Source organism: Gopherus evgoodei, chromosome 2 (genome assembly GCF_007399415.2).
Source record: "Gopherus evgoodei ecotype Sinaloan lineage chromosome 2, rGopEvg1_v1.p, whole genome shotgun sequence".
Classification (NCBI taxonomy): domain Eukaryota; kingdom Metazoa; phylum Chordata; order Testudines; family Testudinidae; genus Gopherus; species Gopherus evgoodei.
In genome coordinates, this window is record NC_044323.1 from 251,499,468 (window position 1) to 251,518,919 (window position 19,452).

At 39.8% G+C, this 19,452-nt stretch overlaps 1 protein-coding gene across 1 annotated transcript in view; it reads left to right on the forward strand.

Moving 5' to 3' along the window:
- Positions 1-100: 100 nt before the first annotated feature.
- Positions 101-19,452, forward strand: part of LRRC69 (leucine rich repeat containing 69) — a 38,860-nt gene continuing 19,508 nt past the window's right edge. Inside the window, 5 exon segments of the mRNA XM_030553433.1 lie at positions 101-283; positions 4,750-4,876; positions 7,803-7,875; positions 12,710-12,905; positions 15,373-15,444. Of these exon segments, the coding sequence (XP_030409293.1) occupies positions 101-283; positions 4,750-4,876; positions 7,803-7,875; positions 12,710-12,905; positions 15,373-15,444 (651 nt within the window).

Below are 19,452 nucleotides of genomic sequence, written 5' to 3' on the forward strand. Positions count from 1 at the left end.
AGCGGGAAGCGGCGAGCAGCGTTAGCGCGCCTGAGGGTAGCGGCGCGCAGTCCCGGAGCATGCGCTGCGGCGCGCTAGGTAACGGTCAAGCGTTAGGGCCATGGCGGAGCGGCTGCTGCTGCGGGCGCGGCGGGGCGGACGCGGGACCCGCTCGGTGTCGCTCCGCCGGATGCGGCTGCAGCGCGTACCCCAGGGCGTGGCGAGCCTCCCGGGGCTGCGGGCCCTGAGCCTGCGCGACAACCAGCTGCGCTGTCTGCCCGTCGAGCTGGGCGGCCTGAGCCGGGTGAGGCCCCGCAGGCGGCTGCCACTGCCCTGGCCCCAGCGTGTAGCCGGGCGGATGCGGCCTCAGCAGCCCAGTGTCTCAGCTACGGAGGCGCCGGAGAGCCCGCCCGCCCGCATAGAGCCTGCCCGCTGCGGTTCGCGAGGGCTGCAGCCGCGCACCCACCCGCCCCGGGCACGGCCTCTGAGCATCTCCCATCGCTACTGGCCTGCCCCTCCGTGCCCGTGCCGCTCCCCTGTCTCCCCAGCGCCTTCCCGGCGCTGCCGTCCCTCGCCTGCTCCCCGCCTGGGTCGCTCACTGGTACAGTTTTAGCCATGTGGGAGACCTGGGTTTGAGTCCCTGCTCATAGAAAGCTTAGTCTGCGAGTCATGCTAGTTGAGGCGGTGGGGCCCTGTCCCGTTTTATAATCCAGGCCCCTTTTCTCGATAAGAACTAAAAATGTCAAAAGCCGCGATGGGAGTTATGGCAACTCCGGATGTGGAAAGAAGAGCTTACTTATCTCAGACCTCAGGTGGTGCAGAGCTCGTTTGACTGTAGCTGCTAGCTGACATCAAGCCCCCTCCCTATGAAACTTCTAGAAAGTGCAGGAGGCTGGGATCAGTCTTACTTCTATTTGCATCATGTTTTAATAAACTTTTTTCCTAACTTTAGGTGAAATAAGTGGGCAGTCGTGACAATATAGCATAACAGTAAGGTGCATACAGTTAGAAAAACACATTGTCTCAAAACCCTAATTTTTAGTTGGTCATCTCTTATTGTAGGTCCTCCTTGGTGTCATTCAGATTTTTGAACACCCTGGTTAATGGCAAATATCTATGTTTAGTGACTGAATTGCTCAGTAATACCTATCTAATCTATCCAGAATTAATTGAGATGACAAGTGGAAACTGTATTTGTAATACAAATTATTTGGTTCTTGAGGTTTGATCACATTAAATAAGGATTAAATTAACAAGCTATTGGATCACATGGAATGTGCTGAGTACTATGTATGTATGGTGGGGAATAGTTTCATACTGTTTATTACCATATATGTAGCTAGGGTGTGGCAGTTTTCCATTCGAAGATTGTATTTTTAATGGATCAGAAACTTGATAGTGGAAGTTTGACTACAGGCTTAAATTTGGCTTTATCATAGTTCAGCGTGGGTTTAATATACACATTTCTTTAAACCATTTTTTAAAAACATTCTGGTAAAATTCAAACGGCTTTACTTTAAAAATGCTCAAAACCTGTAACTGTAGCAAGAAAACAAATGCATATATTTTCCATTATTTTAAAAAGGATTTTTACTCTATGTTGAGGGGACATGGGGAAGTACTGATCATCCCACAATGTAATCTGGAGATGTTGTCCTGAGGCAGACCCTTTGCTATTCAATGTGTGAGATTCTGGAAAAATCTCTTCATTGTTGCATCCTAGAGTTTATCTGTGTCAGCCTCTGGGTTTTAGATTATTTTAGGGCTGTCGATTAATCACAGTTAACTCAAGTGATTAACTCAAAAAATTAATGGATTAAAAAATTAATCATGATTAATTGCACTGTTAATAGACTACCAACTGAAATTTATTAAATATTTTGGATATTTTTCTACATTTTCAAATATAATGATTTTTTTAGAACACAAAATACAAAGTGTACATTGCCTACTTTATATTATTTTTATTACAAATATTTGTATTGTAAAAATAAAAGAAATATTTTTAAATTCATCTCATACAAGTACTGTAGTGAAATCTATTTATCCTGAAAGTGTAATTTACAATTGTACATTTTTTTGTTACATAACTGCACTCAAAAACAAAACAACATAAAACTTTAGAGCCTACAAGTCCACTCAGTCCTACTTCTTGTTCAGCCAATTGCTAAGACAAATAAGTTTGTTTAGATTTATGGGAGATACTGCTGACTGTTTCTTATTTACAATGTCACTTGAAAGTGAGAACAGGCGTTTGCATGGCACTTTCGTAGCCAGCGTTGCAAGGTATTTATGTGGCAGATATGCTAAACATTCATATGCCCCTTCATGCTTTGGCGACCATTCCAGGGGACATGCTTCCGTGCTGCTGATGCTTGTTTAAAAAAATGTGTTAATTAAATTTCTGACACTCCTTGGGGAAGAATTGTATGTCCCCTACTCTGTTTTACCCGCATTCTGCCATATATTTCATGTTATAGCAGTCTTGGATGATGACACATGTTGTTCATTTTAAGAACACTTTCACTGCAGGTTTCACAAAATGCAAGCAAGTTCCCAGTGTGAGATTTCTAAAGATAGCTACGGCACTCAACCCAAGGTTTAAGAGTCTGAAGTGCCTTCCAAAATCTGAGAGGATCGAGGTGTGGAGCATTCAGAAGTCTTAAAAGAGCAACACTCCAGTGCGGAAAGAACAGAACCCAAACCACCAAAAAAGAAAATCAGCCTTCTGATGGTGGCATCTGACTCAGATGATGAAAATGAACATGCATCGGTCCACTCGGCTTTGGATCATTATTGAGCAGAACCTGTCATCAACATGGACGTATGTCTTCTGGAATGATGGTTGAAGCATGAAGGGACATATGAATCTTTAGCGCATCTGAAATGTAAATATCTTGTGATGCCGGCTACAACAGTGTCATGCTCACTTTCAGGTGACTTTGTAAACAAGCTGTGGGGCAGTATTATCTCCTGCAAATTGTAACCAAACTTGTTTGAGTGATTGGCTGAAGTAGAACCAGGTGGACTTGTAGGTTCTAAAGTTTTCCATTGTTTTATTTTTGAATGCAGTTATTTTTTGTACATAATTCTACATTTGTAAGTTCAACTTTCATTATAAAGAGATTGCACTACAGTACTTGTACAGTAACTCCTCACTTAAAGTTGTCCCGTTTAATGTTGTTTCGTCATTATGTTGCTGATCAGTTAGGGAACATACTTGTTTAAAGTTGTGCAATGCTCCCTTCTAACATCGTTTGGCAGCTGCCTACTTTGCTGCTTGCCCGGTAGAGTTAACTGGTGGAGGCTTGAAACCAGGGTAGATCGGCAGCTCCCCCATCAGCTCCCCGCTCCCCTAAGTTCCCTGTGCAGCAGCTGCCTGTAGTTCAGCTGTCCCTCCCCCCACTGCCATATGTTGCTCCTGCCCTCTGCTTTGGAGCTGCTCCCCGACTCCTGCTTGCTATGCGGGCGGGGCGGGTGGAAGGAGGAGGGGAGGGAAGGAAAAGGGGGGCTAATGTCAGGGTGGCCCCCTCCCCGCTGTTCTTTCACCCTGCTTACCCCATCTTCCATAGAGCAGGGGGGACACCTCGGGGTTCAGGGTGGAGGGCGGTCTCAACAAGCTGATGTAATTAACAAGGCAGTGCACTTAAAGGGGAAATGCTCTCTAACACATACTGCCTCCATTCCTGCTGCCTTATAGAGTGAGGGAGTTAACCCTTGAGAGCTCAGCCAATTGCTAGTTCATCATTTAGCAGTAAGGGAAATATTCCACCCTCTGTCTCTTCCACTTCGCAATCATCATCACTGTGTACCAGTATTAAATTGTTTGTTTAAAACTTTGTGTGTGTGTGTATATGTATGTATGTGTGTTTGTGTATATATAATACAGTCTTTTGTCTGGTGAAAAAAAATTCCCTGGAACCTAACCCCCTCCTTTACCTTAATTCTTATGGAGAAATTGGATTCGCTTAACATCATTTCACTTAAAGTCGCATTTTTCAGGAACATAACTACAGCGTTAAGTGAGGAGTTACTGTATTAGGTTATAATAAAAAATAAATATAAAATGAGCACTGTACACTTTGTATTCTTTGTTCTAATTAAAATCAATATATTTGAAAATGTAGAAAACATCCAAAATATTTAAATAAATGGTATTCTATTGTTTAACAGTGCGATTAATCGTGATTTTTTTAATTGCTTGACAGCCCTAATTTATTTTCGTAATCTGTGTAAGGTATGTGAGTTTTTCTGGGGTGTGAAGATTAGCTTTGAGTGTGCAAATATGTATATGTACTAAATAAACTACACTAATTCCTTGATGTGATTGAGCATTCCTTCACCTTCATCCCTTCAGAAATTATTGAAATTCCAAGGTAAAACTGTTAGTTACACCAGTAACTATTGATTTCAAGAGAGTTATTGTGCATTTTGCGTAAATGAGAACAGAATCCAGCTGCTTTTCTTAGTATTATTGGTTTGTTATATATTTTGCTGGCAGCTTAATTAGTTGTTTTATGTTAACTGATTAGAAGCGTAAAATGGGATTTTCCTGAAAATACTCTTATGCTATATGAAATTATTTTATTTATATGTACTTTGAATGTATGCATTGATTTTCTGTAATATAGGGAGAATAGAAGGGATATTTAATAAAGGTCTTAATTTCCTGGACACTTGTGTTTAAAATATGATCAGCTTGTATTTTTCAGTCTTTCTTTGCTAAGGAGGATACAGTGTGTAAGAATATTTATAAATATCTCTTTTTAGTTGACGGAACTAAATTTGGGAAACAATATCTTTGAGGAAGTTCCAGAACAGCTTAAATATCTCAGTTCACTGCAAAAACTTCACTTGTTTGGAAATAAAATTACTACAATATCACCCACAATATTTGGTAAGTCAATGTCAAATCAAAACAGACAATTAAGTAATTAGAGTGTTTTTAGACCTAAACTATAATAATATATTATCTATATTATATATTCAGAGTGAACAGGATTGTTTGGTAAAGTGTGTGGTTTTTTTCATACCTGTTTTATAAACTTATTACTCTGTATGGAAAATTGTAATGTTTGGAATAAAAAGTTACCTGTTAATGCAGTTGTCAGTTTTCTTTATATGCCTGGTTAAATTAGTTATGTGACCAGTGGCAACGGTGTTGGAGCCTTCCCAAAAGTGTGTGTGGGGGGGAGGAGCAGCAGGGTTCCCACCCTCCAAGGCCCTGCCCCATGCCAAGCTGGAAGTCAGAGGGGGGCTAGGAAGCTTCCCCTCCCCCAGCTGCGGTGGGGTTGGGCCTGGGCCAAAAGCAACCCCCTGCCTGTGTCTCAGGCCCCATGCCCAGGGCAGGTGAAGGGGCCAAGACTCCCCATAGCTGCCCATACGGCTCTCCTTGACCCGACTCCAGCCGTGGAGTGCCTTGGAGCTGCAACCTGGCCATGGTAAGAGCCATGCGGGAAGCTATGGGGAGCCACGACAACCCTCCACCTACCCGCGGTGCAGGGGGCCTGAGGAGAGCAGGTGGAGAGTCCATGCCGCGGATCCCCACAGCTGCCTTACCACAGCTTTACCACAGATGGGCTACGACTCTGAAGCACTCCCCGCCCCCGGCTGGAGCCAGGTTGGGGAGAGCCACACAAGCAGCTGTGGGGAGCCGGTGCAGAGTCGTGGACCCTCCACCTGCATCTGCCCTGGGCCAGGCGGGGAGCCTGGTGAGTGGGGACATGGCCTGGGAGCTGCTTTCAGCCCCTCCCCACCGAGGGCAGGTGAAGAGTTTGCACGGCTCCCATAACTTGGCTGGGCTCCATGGCTGCTGGCCTGGCTGGGGGCATGGGACCTTGGGAGGAAGAGGAGGGAAAGGGGGTGAGGTTTGCCCCGTCGAGTGGGAGGGCCGTGGCCCTCTGGGCCCCCCATTCCGGTGCCACTGAAGTGGTAACAGCAAGCATTAGCAACAGTCTGACTAAATTCTCCGTAACAACATTCTCTGAAATACTTACACACCTAAGCTTTGCCATCTCGGATAGAACTAGAGATGTTATGCCTTCAGTAGTTGCCTATGGTAGATATTTCACAAGGAAGCAAAAATTTCCTTGTCTGTTATGCAGGAGGTTAGAGTAGATGATCACAGTGGTCCCTTCTTGGCTTATAACATATTGAGGCAGAGCTGTACAACAAGTCCAAATGAAACCACCTATCATCATGGCAAGATTAAATAACCTCACAGCTCAAAAGTAGAGAAAATGTTCTAAAAAATCTGTGCAAAGCCAAAGTTTTCATACAGGTCTACTTTATAGCTGAATGAATGAATGAATGAATGACAGCTATTATTAACATCTATTTGCAAAAAAAGCAAGAAAGTAACTATGGTAAATCATAAAAAGAGGTGCGTGCCCTAAGTATGCTATCTTTCTGTGATGGAATAATTGCACCCCAAAGTCAGTATACTGCATCATTACCAACATAAGTTATGAAAGAGCAATGATTCATTATCCTTACAGTGTCTATCTTCTGAAAGAATATATATAAAAGTGTCAAATTTTTTTTTTGTATCCAGTGTTGTTGTAGCCATGTTTGTCCCAGGATATGAAAGAGACAAGGGAGGCAAGGTAGTATCTTTTATTGGACCAGTTTCTGTCAGTGAAATAAACGAGTGTTCGTGCTACACAGAGCTCTTTTTCTGGTCTGGGAAAAGTATGCAGAGTATCACAGTTAACTACAGGATGGAACAAATAGTATAAGTAGTTAGTACATATTCTAAGGGACCATTTAGGGTGAAGTGGCCCATTAACAGTTCTGTAGTCATAAAAGGGGGATTGCTCAGTTACAAATTGTTGTAATAAGCCATAAATCCAGTGTCTTTATTAAGATCGTGGTTTTTAGTGTCTAGCAAAGTTATGAATTTAAGCTCCCAGGCTTATTTTTTGGAAGTGTTGTATAAGTTTCTCTTGAGGATGAGGACTGATAGGTCAGGGAAAGTTATCGCTTTGTGAAAAGTGTTCACACTTAGGTTATATGGTGTTTTTTCCTTTAATCATTTTCCGCCATGAGTTCATTTGAGAGCCTAGTGACTGTCCGGTTTCGCCCACATACTTGCTATTGGAGCATTTTGTGCACTGGACAAGGTACACCACATGTTGTGATAGGTATGTATAGGACACAGGGATCCTGATAGGCGTATTGTGGGGGGTGTTGATCATTATAGCAGCTGAGATATGTTTGCAGGTTTTGCATCTGTTGTTCTGGCAGGGTCTGATGCCGCTTTGAGTTGATGTGTCCTGGTCTGTGGGACACACCAAGAAAACTATTATTTACAGCCAAGCACTCAGATATCACAGAATATGCTCAAAGGATCTTATATTTAGCTGTGACACTGTGCATAGCTTTCCCAGGCAGACCTGAAGAAGAGCTCTGTGTAGCTTGAAAGCTTGTCTCTCTCACCAGTGGAAGTTGGTCCAGTAAAAGATATTACCTCACCTTAACAAAATCCTAGTAATTTTACATTCCTTCCACATGCAAAGCTCCTATTGACTTCAATATAAATTGTACATACTTAAAGTCTGCAGCAACTGTATGTTAATTTAGGGAAGTTAAACTTTACCCATCAGCTGATCTAGTAATTTGACAGGATATTCACCTGTTATAAATGCCTGCCTTTTAAGCACTCTGCAAGGCACATTGGGGAAAGTAAAGAGAGTAGATTGATAACCTGCAAGATGGGGGTTATTATGTGTGTGTCTAAGGAGAAGACCAAGAGGGAGTGAGTGTAAAGATGAATAAAAAATGTACATTTTATATTGATTTAGATAAGAATGTATTTCTTACAGATGGATTAGAAAAACTGATATTTCTCAATCTGAACAACAACAAGCTTAAATATCTTCCTCCAGAAATACACAGGTAATTTTGGTTATTATGTAGCTTACCCTGTGTTGGCTATATACTGTACACATTATATTCATGTACAGTCTTTGTGGACCTTAGATGCAGTAGTTGCCTATGGTTATCATTTTGACAAACCACTAATTTCAACTGCTGGGAGAGCTTCTGCTACGTTTTCATTTACAATTGAGCACCAAGAAATAAAATCTGTAAGTGTTTTTTTGTTTTTAAAGTGCTCATTTCCCTTATATATACTCACTCTTAGATAGTCAGGTTACCTTTTTGATACTTTTCTGGGAAGGGATGCAATATGAAGTCCTCCTCATTCTCAGGAATGGAATATAATTGTCTCAAAATACTTTTTTGTAAATCTTTTGAGAGTTAGGGTTCTGACTTGGTTCCCTCACGCAGGCCTTCCTGCTAGTAATTCTACTAAAGAAATCTTTTAAATATTCTCTTTGAACAGTTTGGCTTGTGTGTTATCTTTTAAAATATGCTGAACAAAATCGGAGCGGTGTACTGTTTCTTATTACCATCTATATCTCATTTTTTGTGCTTTAGTGAATGAAACTAGGTACAGCTATACTATTTCTTTCTAATTTTTATCCCAATCTTCTTTTATACCAAGAACTTTTCAAGAAAGCCTCAGCATGTTACATTGTGAACATTATTGCAAAAATTAAACTTGTGAGATTAAGAAGCATAACCTGGGTTATGCTATTATTATGATTGTGCCACTTAGGCTAGGTACTGTATAGGAGGATGTCATGGTTTCTTCTCTAGAGATTTGCAGTCTAACATAAAAAAAAAAACACAAAAGCCCCAAAACCCAGACTAAAGGTGGGAGTTTGGGAGGGCTGAATTCCAGATGAAGAGTGGATCCCAGGAGAAGAGTTTTGCAGGGTCTTACAGGTAAGGACTAGAACAGGGGTCAGCAACCGTTCAGAAGTGGTGTGCCGAGTCTTCATTTATTCACTCTAATTTAAGGTTTTGCGTGCCGGTAATATATTTTAATGTTTTTAGAAGGTCTCTTTCTATAAGTCTATAATATATAATTAAACTTTTGTTGTATGTAAAGTAAATAAGATTTTTAAAATGTTTAAGAAGCTTTATTTAAAATTAAATTAAAATGCAGAGCCTCCCAGACCGGTGACCAAGACCCAGGCAGTGTGAGCGCCACTGAAAATCGGCATACATGCCATAGGTTGCCTACCCCTGGACTGGAAGTTTGAATTTGATGTGATGGGGAAGGACAAACCAGTGCTTTAGGAAGGCAAAAATATGCTTTAGGAATTATTTTGGGGAAGTTATGTGGCCTGTGATATACAAGGGATCAAGACTAGATGAACACAGTGGGCCTGTCTGGCCTGAGAATCTACGAATCTTTGAAGTCGAGGGATTCAAGGACAGGGGATGACTTAGATGGGGCAAAGATGAGGATCTCACGACTGTATTTTTTTATGAGCTTGAAGGATATTATGGATGTCAGAGAAGCTGGAGAGGATGAAAGAGGTCTTTTGTAGACTAAAAGTTAGTGTCATAAATATTGTGGAGGATACACTCCCTTTGGCCTCTAATTAGTCAAGTTTTTCTGACCAAGAAGTTCCTCTGCCTATTCTGTAGTTGGGTGAATATGTTGTGATTTTCCTAGTGTGATGGTGTATATTTTCTTCAGTGCATTTTGAACAGGAGTTATTTTACCAAGTAAGCACATCAAAATGGTCTTAACTGTATAGAAAAAAATGTTCAGTATGTTCAAGAAGAATAACATTAAGTTGGAATGAAAAGTATAAAATCTTTACTAACATTTCAAGTAATCTTATCCTGTCAAAACATACCCTGTTTCAGACACACAGGACCATGTTCGTATGTGGTTGTAACGCCATTGATTTCAGTGTTGAATTTGGCTCAAGATGTTTCCACACTGGAAAATGTTAAGAACCATTTTAGCAGAAAAGCAAGAAATGATTTTAAAATAATCATGATTACATTCTGACATTTTTGTCTGATTTTCCTGTCCCCAGTTTCTTGATTTGCCTTTTCTGACCCACACATGTAGTTTGTAATTAATGATTTTTGTACGTTCAAATACAAAATGTTCCATGTTATGTACTCAAAATGGGAAGAATCTAGTGATAGAATCTTTTTTTAAAAAAAAAATTGGAAAGAGGAGTAAGAGGAAGAAAATATAAGTTCAGGTTATATAAAGCTCTATGCACCAATAAGAACTGCCATACTGGGTCAGACCAAAGGTCCATCTAGCCGAGTATCCTGTCTTCTGACAGTGGCCAATGCCACGTGCCCCAGCAGGAATGAACAGAACAGGTAGTCATCAAGTGATCCATCCCCTGTTGCCCATTCCCAGCTTCTGGCAAACAGAGGCTATGGACACCATGCTGGCTCATAGCCATTGATGGACCTATCCTCCATGAATTTATCTAGTTCTTTTTTTGAACCCTCTTATGGGCTTGACCTTCACAACATCCTCCAGTAAGGAGTTCCACAGATTGACTGTGTTGTGTGAAAAAAAACCCTTCCTTTTGTTTGTTTTAAACCTGCTGCGTATTAATTTCATTTGGTGACCCCCAGTTCTTGTGTTATGAGAAGGAGTAAATAACACTTATTTACTTTCTCCACACCAGTCATGATTTTATAGGTCTCTATCATATCCCTCCTTAGTGATCTTTTTTCCAAGCTGAAAAGTCCCAGTTTTATTAATCTCTCCTCATATGGAAGCTGTTCCATACCCCTAATAATTTTTGTTGTCCTTTTCTGCACCTTTTCCAAGTCCAATATGTCTTTTTTGAGATGAGGTGACCACATCTGCACGCAGTATTCAAGATGTGGGCGTAGCATGGATTTATATAGAGGCAATATGATGTTTTTTGTCTTATCTATCACTTTCTTAATGATTCCCAACATTCTGTTTGCTTTTTTGACTGCCACTGCACATTGAGTGGATGTTTTCAAAGAACTATCCACAGTGACTCCAAGATCTCTTTCTTGAGCGGTAACAGATAATATAGACCCTGTCATTTTATATGTATAGTTGGGATTATGTTTTCCCAATCTGCATTAGTTCGCATTTATCAACATTGAATTTCATCTGCCATTTTGTGCCAGTCACCCAGTGTTCAGAAAATCCTTTTGTAGCTCTTCGCAGTCTGCCTGGACTTAATAGTCTTGCCGAAGTTATGTATCATCTGCGAATTTTGCCACCTCACTGTTTACCTCATTTTCCAGATAATTGATTAATATGTTGAATAGGACTGGGCCCACTACAGACCCTGGGGGACACCACTATTTACCTCTCTTCCATTCTGAAAACTGACCATTTATTCTGATATAGCTAAATTAGGGATGGAAAATAGTAAACAGTTAAATGATTAAACAGTAAGCATTAGTCTCACCGGTTAACCACCCTAACCGTTAACCCTAGCTCTGCTGGCTGGCCAGTGGCCAGCCAGCTAGAGTACTCAAGCCATGATGGCAGGCTGGCTGGAGCAATGCACCTGGTCAGCGGGAGCAGCTCCAGTCCCAGGTGCGCCGGCCAGCTGGAGCAGCCCCAGCCTCAGCTGTGGCCAGCGGCGGGAACAGCCCCAGCGGCACCGGCTGGCTGGTCAGCAGGAGCAGACCTGACCCTAGCCACTGGTTGGCTTCCACGACTTGTTGCATTGACTGCTGCAGGGTGAGCATGTGTGTCTCACGAACACACTAAGCCTTGGTCTACACGACAATATATGTTGGTATAACTATGTCGCTCAGGGTGTGGATACTGACATAACTCCTGGTGTAGACAGCGCTATGTTGACAGGAGGGCTTTGTCCTTCGACGTAGCTGCTGTCTCTTTGGGAGTTGGAGTACCTAAGCAGACGGGAGAAGCTCTCCCCTCAGCATAGGTAATGTCTTCATTAAATGCTACAGTAGTATAGCTGCAGCACTATAAGTGTAGACAAGCCCGTAGTTTATTTAATATATATTAGTAATAGAGTGGATATAAAAATAATATATGTTCAGAATTCAGACTGCATTTTCTCCTATGCTGTTAACATCTCTGGTCAATTCCTTTGTTTTTGGAACCTTTAATAAAAGCAAACAGTTTGTGATTAATTACTTTATACAGATGGATACTTTAAAAATATACTTAAAACATTTTGGGAAAGATGTGGACAAATGGGAGAAAGTCCAGAGAAGAGCAACAAAAATGATTAAAGGTCTAAAACATGACCTGTGAGGAAAGATTGAAAAAATTGGGTTTGTTTAGTCTGGAGAAGAGAGACTGAGTGGAGACATAACAGTTTTCAAGTACCTAAAAGGTTGTTACAAGGAGGAGAGCGTTCTCCTTAACTTCTGAGGATAGGACATGAAACATTGGGCTTAAATTACAGCAAAGGTGGTTTAAATTGGACATTAGGAAAAATGTTCTAACTGTCAAGATTTGGAATAAGCATTGGAATAAGTCCCCTCGGAAGGTTGGGGAATCTCTGTCTTTGGAGATTTTAAAGAGCAGGTTAGACAAACACCTTCCAGGGATGGTCTAGATAATACTTAGTCCTGCCATGAGTGCAGGGGGACTGGACTAGATGACCTCTCAAGGTCCCTTACAGTCCTATGATTCTGTGATTGTATGAAAACCCTTAACAATTACTCACTAGGGTTAGCCCTTAACAGTTGGCTAGCATAGAGTTCAGTTTATATAAATGTTACTGAATATAAAAGTATATAACAAAAAATGGAAGTAATCCATGTACAGCAAATTCTACAGTAAAAGTTTAAATAAATTGATACATATTGTAGACTATATATTAAACGTACCATGGCTGTACACTGAAATACTTTATTAATTTTGCAGGTTAGAAAATCTTGAAAACATGATTTTAAACAATAACCAGCTAGAAAGCATTCCTAAAGAACTATGTTCCTTGCAAAAGCTCTCAGAACTCCATCTATCCCACAATTGTCTCATCACAGTGCCTGAAGAGATTGGATACATGACGAATCTCAGAATGCTGTGCCTGTCAAGAAACCAAATAGGAGTGCTCCCTGACGTGAGTAATGTTGTGCTTTCAAAGGTAGTATTTTCTCTTTCAGTGAATATGGATAGCTTAAGAAAGCATTCGAATAACACATCTTTAAGGGTGGAATTTTCCAAGTGCCTTAGTGATTTGGATGCACGTGTCCCATTGTAAGTCATTTTAATGGGACTTTTATGACTAAGGCATATTTGATAATCCCACCCTTAGACATATGTTGTTCAAGTGCTGTTTTCTTGAGGAATATGGAGATCTCACATTTTATAAGGATTAATAGATTGGTTTTGTTATTACTCAAAATAGGATCAAACCTCATGGTTAATTAGAAAAGTGGGGGTCAAATTTTCAAAGGGCCCCAACTCAGCCTCTCTATGTTTGTGCACCTAGTTTTGGCCTTTGCAGCTTCTAGGAAACTCAACAATTGAAATGTTCATGCTCAGAGCAGAGGAATTAGATGCTTGGCTACCTTATTTATTCACACATGCCATGTGCATGTACCATTTAGGTTTCATAAACATCCAGAATTAGACTATTTTTGAAAATTATCCTGTTAATTCTAGAAAATCTGCAAAGAAGGCTGTACTTGGAAACATACTATCTAGTGGCCTGTTTTTCAGTAATGCGGAGCAGTGTGTGGTTGCTCCACTAATCTCATTTGAGAATCAAGAGGAGATACAGGTGTTTATGTCCTTGAAATCTCAGGGCACATTTCTCTATAGTGGTCCTGGCTGAATTGATAAGAAAGGGTTTTGAAAGTAATTGTATAAAAGAGTGCAATAACATCCCTTACTTCAGGGAATCTCATTACATAAAGTCTGAAGCGATAAAGAACCAGAAGCAACTAATAATGCAAATTCATTGTATTCATTGTTTTGAGATATACTAGGCAGAGACTTAAATAGACAATGTCAGCTGCATGATTCTTCAAAATGACACATTTAAGAGAATATGTGGTAGCTCTGTCACAGCTGGAAAGGATTCTACATACACAGGGGGAATGTGGACACCTCCAGAGTGTGTGTATTATAAAATAGAAACATAAATGTAAATATTGTTCTCTCTCTGTGGGTCAAATACATATAACAGCATTTCTCTCAGTCAGAGTTGGAAGGCTAGGCTTGCTTTGGTCAAATCTAAATAAAGGTCTAAAATGCTTTTAAAATATCTGTTAAATGTTAAAAGTCTAAACTCTGGCTCATTCTAGTCAGCTTCCACAGAAGAAAATAACCGCACATACTGGTTTTCTCTTAACTCAAGCCCCCCTTAAAGACCTTTCTTGATTAGCCGATGCTCTAAGCCCCACTGCCTTTTGAAAATTTGGCCCTAAATGCATATCCATTGAGAAATTTCATTTTGCACTTATTGTATTTGTGCTTAGCTTTCATTTGTCATCCTGTCAAATTAGAAGAATGATAAAGACATCTGTCAGTTTAAAATAATCAAACTAATATATATTTTTTTGCTTAGCATTTTAATTACAATTGCTGTATTATTTATGTCAGTAAGTGAGTGGTCTGCATCTTAAGTTCTCATGAATATTGCATATACTAATCCCGCCGTTTCAAGTACATTGTGTTTCTGATTGGAATTGTATGTCCTTTCTATTACCCCGTGGCTCAGCACCAGTGGACAATCAGTATGTGCATCAAGGAGGAGGAAATAAAATTTGGAACATTTAAAGCTTTTATGTGATGGAATTTGCTTTGTCTTGTTACAAAGAACATGAATATTAGATGTACATTGCACAATGTTTGTCTTTGATTTCTGTATTCACTTGTGATTTGTAAAAACCAATCAATAAAATGAATTGAAGATAACTGCCACAAAAGAAAATGTTAAAAACAGCTGTTAATACCATTGTATCTTAGCAGCTGCTTTCAGCTACTGCTTAAGGTTGACATTGAAAACACTTAAAAAATACCAGCATAAACTAAAATCCTGTGCATATGTTTCCATCTAATGTTCCAACAGATGCAAGCAATTATCTTAAGAAATGAAAATTGAGTTAGATGTTGAGGGCTGGAGCCAATAGTAATTTGAAAATTGAAGGAGCTCTATTTAAAGCTTTTTTTAATTGGAGATATGAGTCTGAGAAATGTGGATTCACAGGCTGCTCAAGCTCCTTATGTGGTAAACAGGAAAAGCCTTGATGTAGAGAAGAAGATATTGGTATTGTAAATAATTCAGTAATGAGGTGTGAGGGAGGATGTGGGGGGAGGGAGATAAGAGATCCATGGGGATTGTGAATGATAAATGCAGGCGTTATTTTTGTAATACCAAAAGAATGGATGCCTTCTTCACTTTTGTAATTTTCAGTTTTCCTCCTATTTTCTCTTTTATCTAGTAGCTCAGTCTCTCTTCATCAGTACGTTGCCTTCTGATGCCTGAAACTGCTCTCTCATCTCATGGGGTTTTTAACTTCACATTCCACTGTTGTTGATATTTTTCAATTTTTATGACATTGTTTTCCCCCTCCATCTAGGGTCTTTGCCAATTGAGAAAACTACGAATTCTAGATGTAGCAGGGAACAAAATTCAGATTTTCCCAATAGCAGTAAGTATTATTTTCTGTATGCTATCCTCTAATATGAAATTTTTGCTGCAGATCTATTAAATGAATTATATGGGCAGCCTATGTAACTTGTAGCGATTGATATCATGAGTTTTCACAACTCATTGAGTGACAAGGAAAAAAATGTGTAGAGTAGTTGTATATAAACCAAACAAAATCCAATTGGATCTAGCAAAGTTATGTCAACCACAGTAGCTGTGTCCTAAACATTCCATATAATAATAGCATTAATATACTTTTAATATTGTTAAATCAAGGAGCCAAAAGTTTCAAATTTAAAAATGTGCCTAGGACTTTCCAGTTGCTAAAGAATTCTTGTTTATGTCAAATACAATCACATATTTCACCACAATTTGTAATATTCTGCACAGTATAATGTTAGGAGAAGTTTTACAAAAGGTCATGACTACAGTATTTTTATTTTAATGTTGCGTGTATTTAGTTTCACATCTGGACCAAGTGATCACTTGGAAAGGGGAATAAAGATTAATCTGTAATTACAAAGATGTAGGACAGTCCAAACAAAAAATCCCACTCATGTGGTGGGCTTTGTAGACCGTAATTTGTATGTTTTTTTGTGTCTTTTGTCCTCTGAGAATTAAATAATTTGGTATACCACTAACCAGTACATAAGCGCTTTCTGCTGCATTGCAATCTTTGGTTTTGGCGTAAAAATCTTTTGTGTGTATTGTGTATGTGTTCTTTTGTGGCTGTTTTGAGTCATGCTCTTCTTTAATAGTTTGGCTTCTGATTCTTCTGGCACTTCTGAGATGGTGGGGGAATGAAATCATATGGTTTCAACTACTCTAACTTTTCTTTACATTGTTATTGCTATGTCTAAAGCATACATTATTTGTGAGTGGTGACCTGTTTTCCAGAGGGCATTGGAGAACATCTCCTTCCCACTAGTAGTCTGCATTGTCTACTGAAAATTACCATGTTATATTGAAGTTACTGGAAATAAGGAAATTTTGCAAAAAAAAAAAAAATTGGTAGAGGTTTTTTTTAATTAATATGTAGGTTTGAATGTGCACATGCATTAACATCAATAATCACTTAACAGCACTAGTAAATTACTTTATTCTGCTCAGGCAACAAAGTAATTTAGTAGTGCCCTCAGGTGATGATTATCAGAGGACCCATTTACAGCCTGGCATAGTTAGGAAACAGCAGGAAAGTTTATAACAAACAGTGTGTTTTATACAGGACAAACCAAGATGGTTTGAGTTTATAAATTTGGGGCCTGACCCTGCAAACCCTCACATGAATTATTCTGTACTAATGCAGGAAGCACTACTTGTTTTGTAGCCAAGGCCAACAATAATATCAAAATTTTCCAAAAAAAAAAACAATGCAAAGATGAGAGAGAAAAAGAATGGGGTAAGGTAATAAATATGGGCCCTACTGTGGTTGTAGAATACTCCTGTTTCTAAGAATATAGCAGATTTAAATAGTAGTGTGCATTCTGTAACTAGGTGGTGCTTTGCTTATGTAACTATGTACATGTTCACTCTGAATGCTTACCTCAGGCTGTATATAACTGTAGCTTAAATCTGTATCACTATAGTCTATTCTTACACATTTAATGCATATTTAGTGTTCAGTTGTGCCTGATAGGCACTGGCCTACTTTTTAGGCTCGGGTGGCACCTACTCCAGAGGAAGTTCCAGGAGGGATTGTACCTTAAGAAGGCAAAATCAGAGCTCCTTGGCAAACAGAAGGGAGTGCACCTACTGTTATGCTCCTTTCGAGGATGCAGCCTACTCCACTCTACATATCTGCCTAGGTTTTGCTGGCCAGTGGTGTTGGGGTGGTTCAGTAATTCCAGTTTCTCTTTACCCTTTGGTGTAGCTTGTACTGTCATGGAACGTTCCCTTTGTATTAGTCAGTTCATGGATTGCAGTTGTGCCTAACTGCTGCACAATGGGGCAAGGAGGATCTTGCACTCTTCCCCATATTTTGCTAACCTGCAGAGCAGCTGGGAACAATCTGGCCATTTATCACACCTCTTTGGGTTGATTTTAATAGCCACCCTTTGGTAATCTGCTAAATGTTCACAAATTCAATCTTGCCTATGATCATGGATTTAGTGCTAGTTTTTGCTCTCTAGCTATTCCTCTAGTGCAAGAATCATTTAGCTACTTCAGTATATTTTCCCACAACTATCAGGTAATCTTCAGGGCTGCTGCACATTTTGCTGTTTCTAGAGTCTTGGTAGATCCATCAAAGTTGAATTTTGGCTAAGGATCTTTGAGAAAATAAGGATGGAGCAAAGGGGGGGGCGGGGTGAATGGAGTAAAAATTCAGGGTGGGGTTCTGTATTGTTAATTCACAATGTAAATGTGATCCTCTTCAGTGAAAAAAATATTATTTTAAGGGAAATTATTTACTGACTATTTAAACTTAATTTTAAGAGTCTGAACAGTTTTGTTCTGGTGACTATATGCAATGATTTTTTTATAAGAGCACTCGGTGCAGGAGGCTCATCTCAGTTAGTTAGCATTTTCAGTACAGTATTCACAGACTAAATTACTTCTGCAACAATCATAGCCCTCCTAGCCATAACAAATAGTGCTCTTCCTCCATTACATGGATACAATTTATGTAACTGAACAAGGAATTCTGATAAAGCTGTAGCGTAAACATTAACAGCAAAATTAATCTAGAATATTTCAAGGCCTTTTTGTTTTCTTTTAAACAAAGCAAGTATATATAGGTAGAAATCTTTAGTGTATAAACATTCATTTTTTGCAGCAATATTCATTTCAAAATTTTATGACAAGGTCATAGGATTCTTTAGCAAAGTTCTTCAGCCACTGTGGGTATACTTTCATAAAGAAATTGAGAGAGCTGTGTCAGAGGAAACAATAAGCCCATACTAGGAACCCTTAAAGAGGAGATGCTCTATACCAGAGGTTCTCACCCTTTTTCTTTCTGAGACCCCCCCAACATGCTATAAAAACTCCATGGCCCACCTGTGCCACAGTAACTGGATTTCTGCATATAAAAGCCAGGGCTGGTGTTAGGGGGTATTAAGCAGGGCAATTGCCTGGGGCTTCATGCCACAGGGGCCCCTACAAAGCTACATTGTTCAGGCTTCAGCTTCAGCCCCGCGTGGTGGGGTTCAGGGACCTGGGCTTCAGCCCCATACGGTGGGGCTTTGGCTTTCTACCCTGGGCCCCAGCGAGTCTAATACTGGCTCTGCTTGGAGACCCCCTGAAACCTACTCGAGGCCCCGTTAGAACTACTGTTCTTTATAACCTGAATCATGATGGTTTGCTAGGCTCTTTGGGACCACGTGTGATCAGAGTATACAGGTTTATTTTAACAGTTATACAGATGAGCTGTTCTTGTTTTCTCATGCCAGATTGAAATTTGAATGGCTCTAAAATCGCGAAGAAAGATAGAGCTGTTTCAGCTGTGCTTGTTACAGTTCTATCCCTGTAATTCAAGAAGGATTCCCATTACATCATGTGATATGAGATCAGACTTGGTGACATCTGTGTTCTGGTAGTTTAATTCTAATACAGCAAAATAAGATAGTAGAAAAGCTTTATTTAAATGGTGTAGTAATAAATATTAATGGAGCAAGTGGGGAAAAAGGTAAAATAGTAAGTATCTAATGATTGAAATGTTGATGAATTCCAGCAGTTTTGGGGAAAATCTTCCCCTTTTTTCATTACCCATGATCAGTCTATCTCTATATCTATATCAAAATGCAATGCAAGAGATAGATCTGTTTTCTGTGTAGCAGAACAGAAACCTGTCAGCCTTTTGTTTTCTATGTAAGAAAACAAAGACAAAACTCTAGAAAGTGCCTTTTTTCCCCCATTGGGAGAAATGTTGAATCTTTTCTCTTCTATAAGTTTATTTCTCTACAAAAGCCATTAAAAGAGTTTTTTGCCCAGAAATAGTTTTGGCCAAGAGAGAGATTATTTAGCTTTCCTCTAGGTTTACTTGGTGAGCCATAATTCTCATGCCAGTGTACAC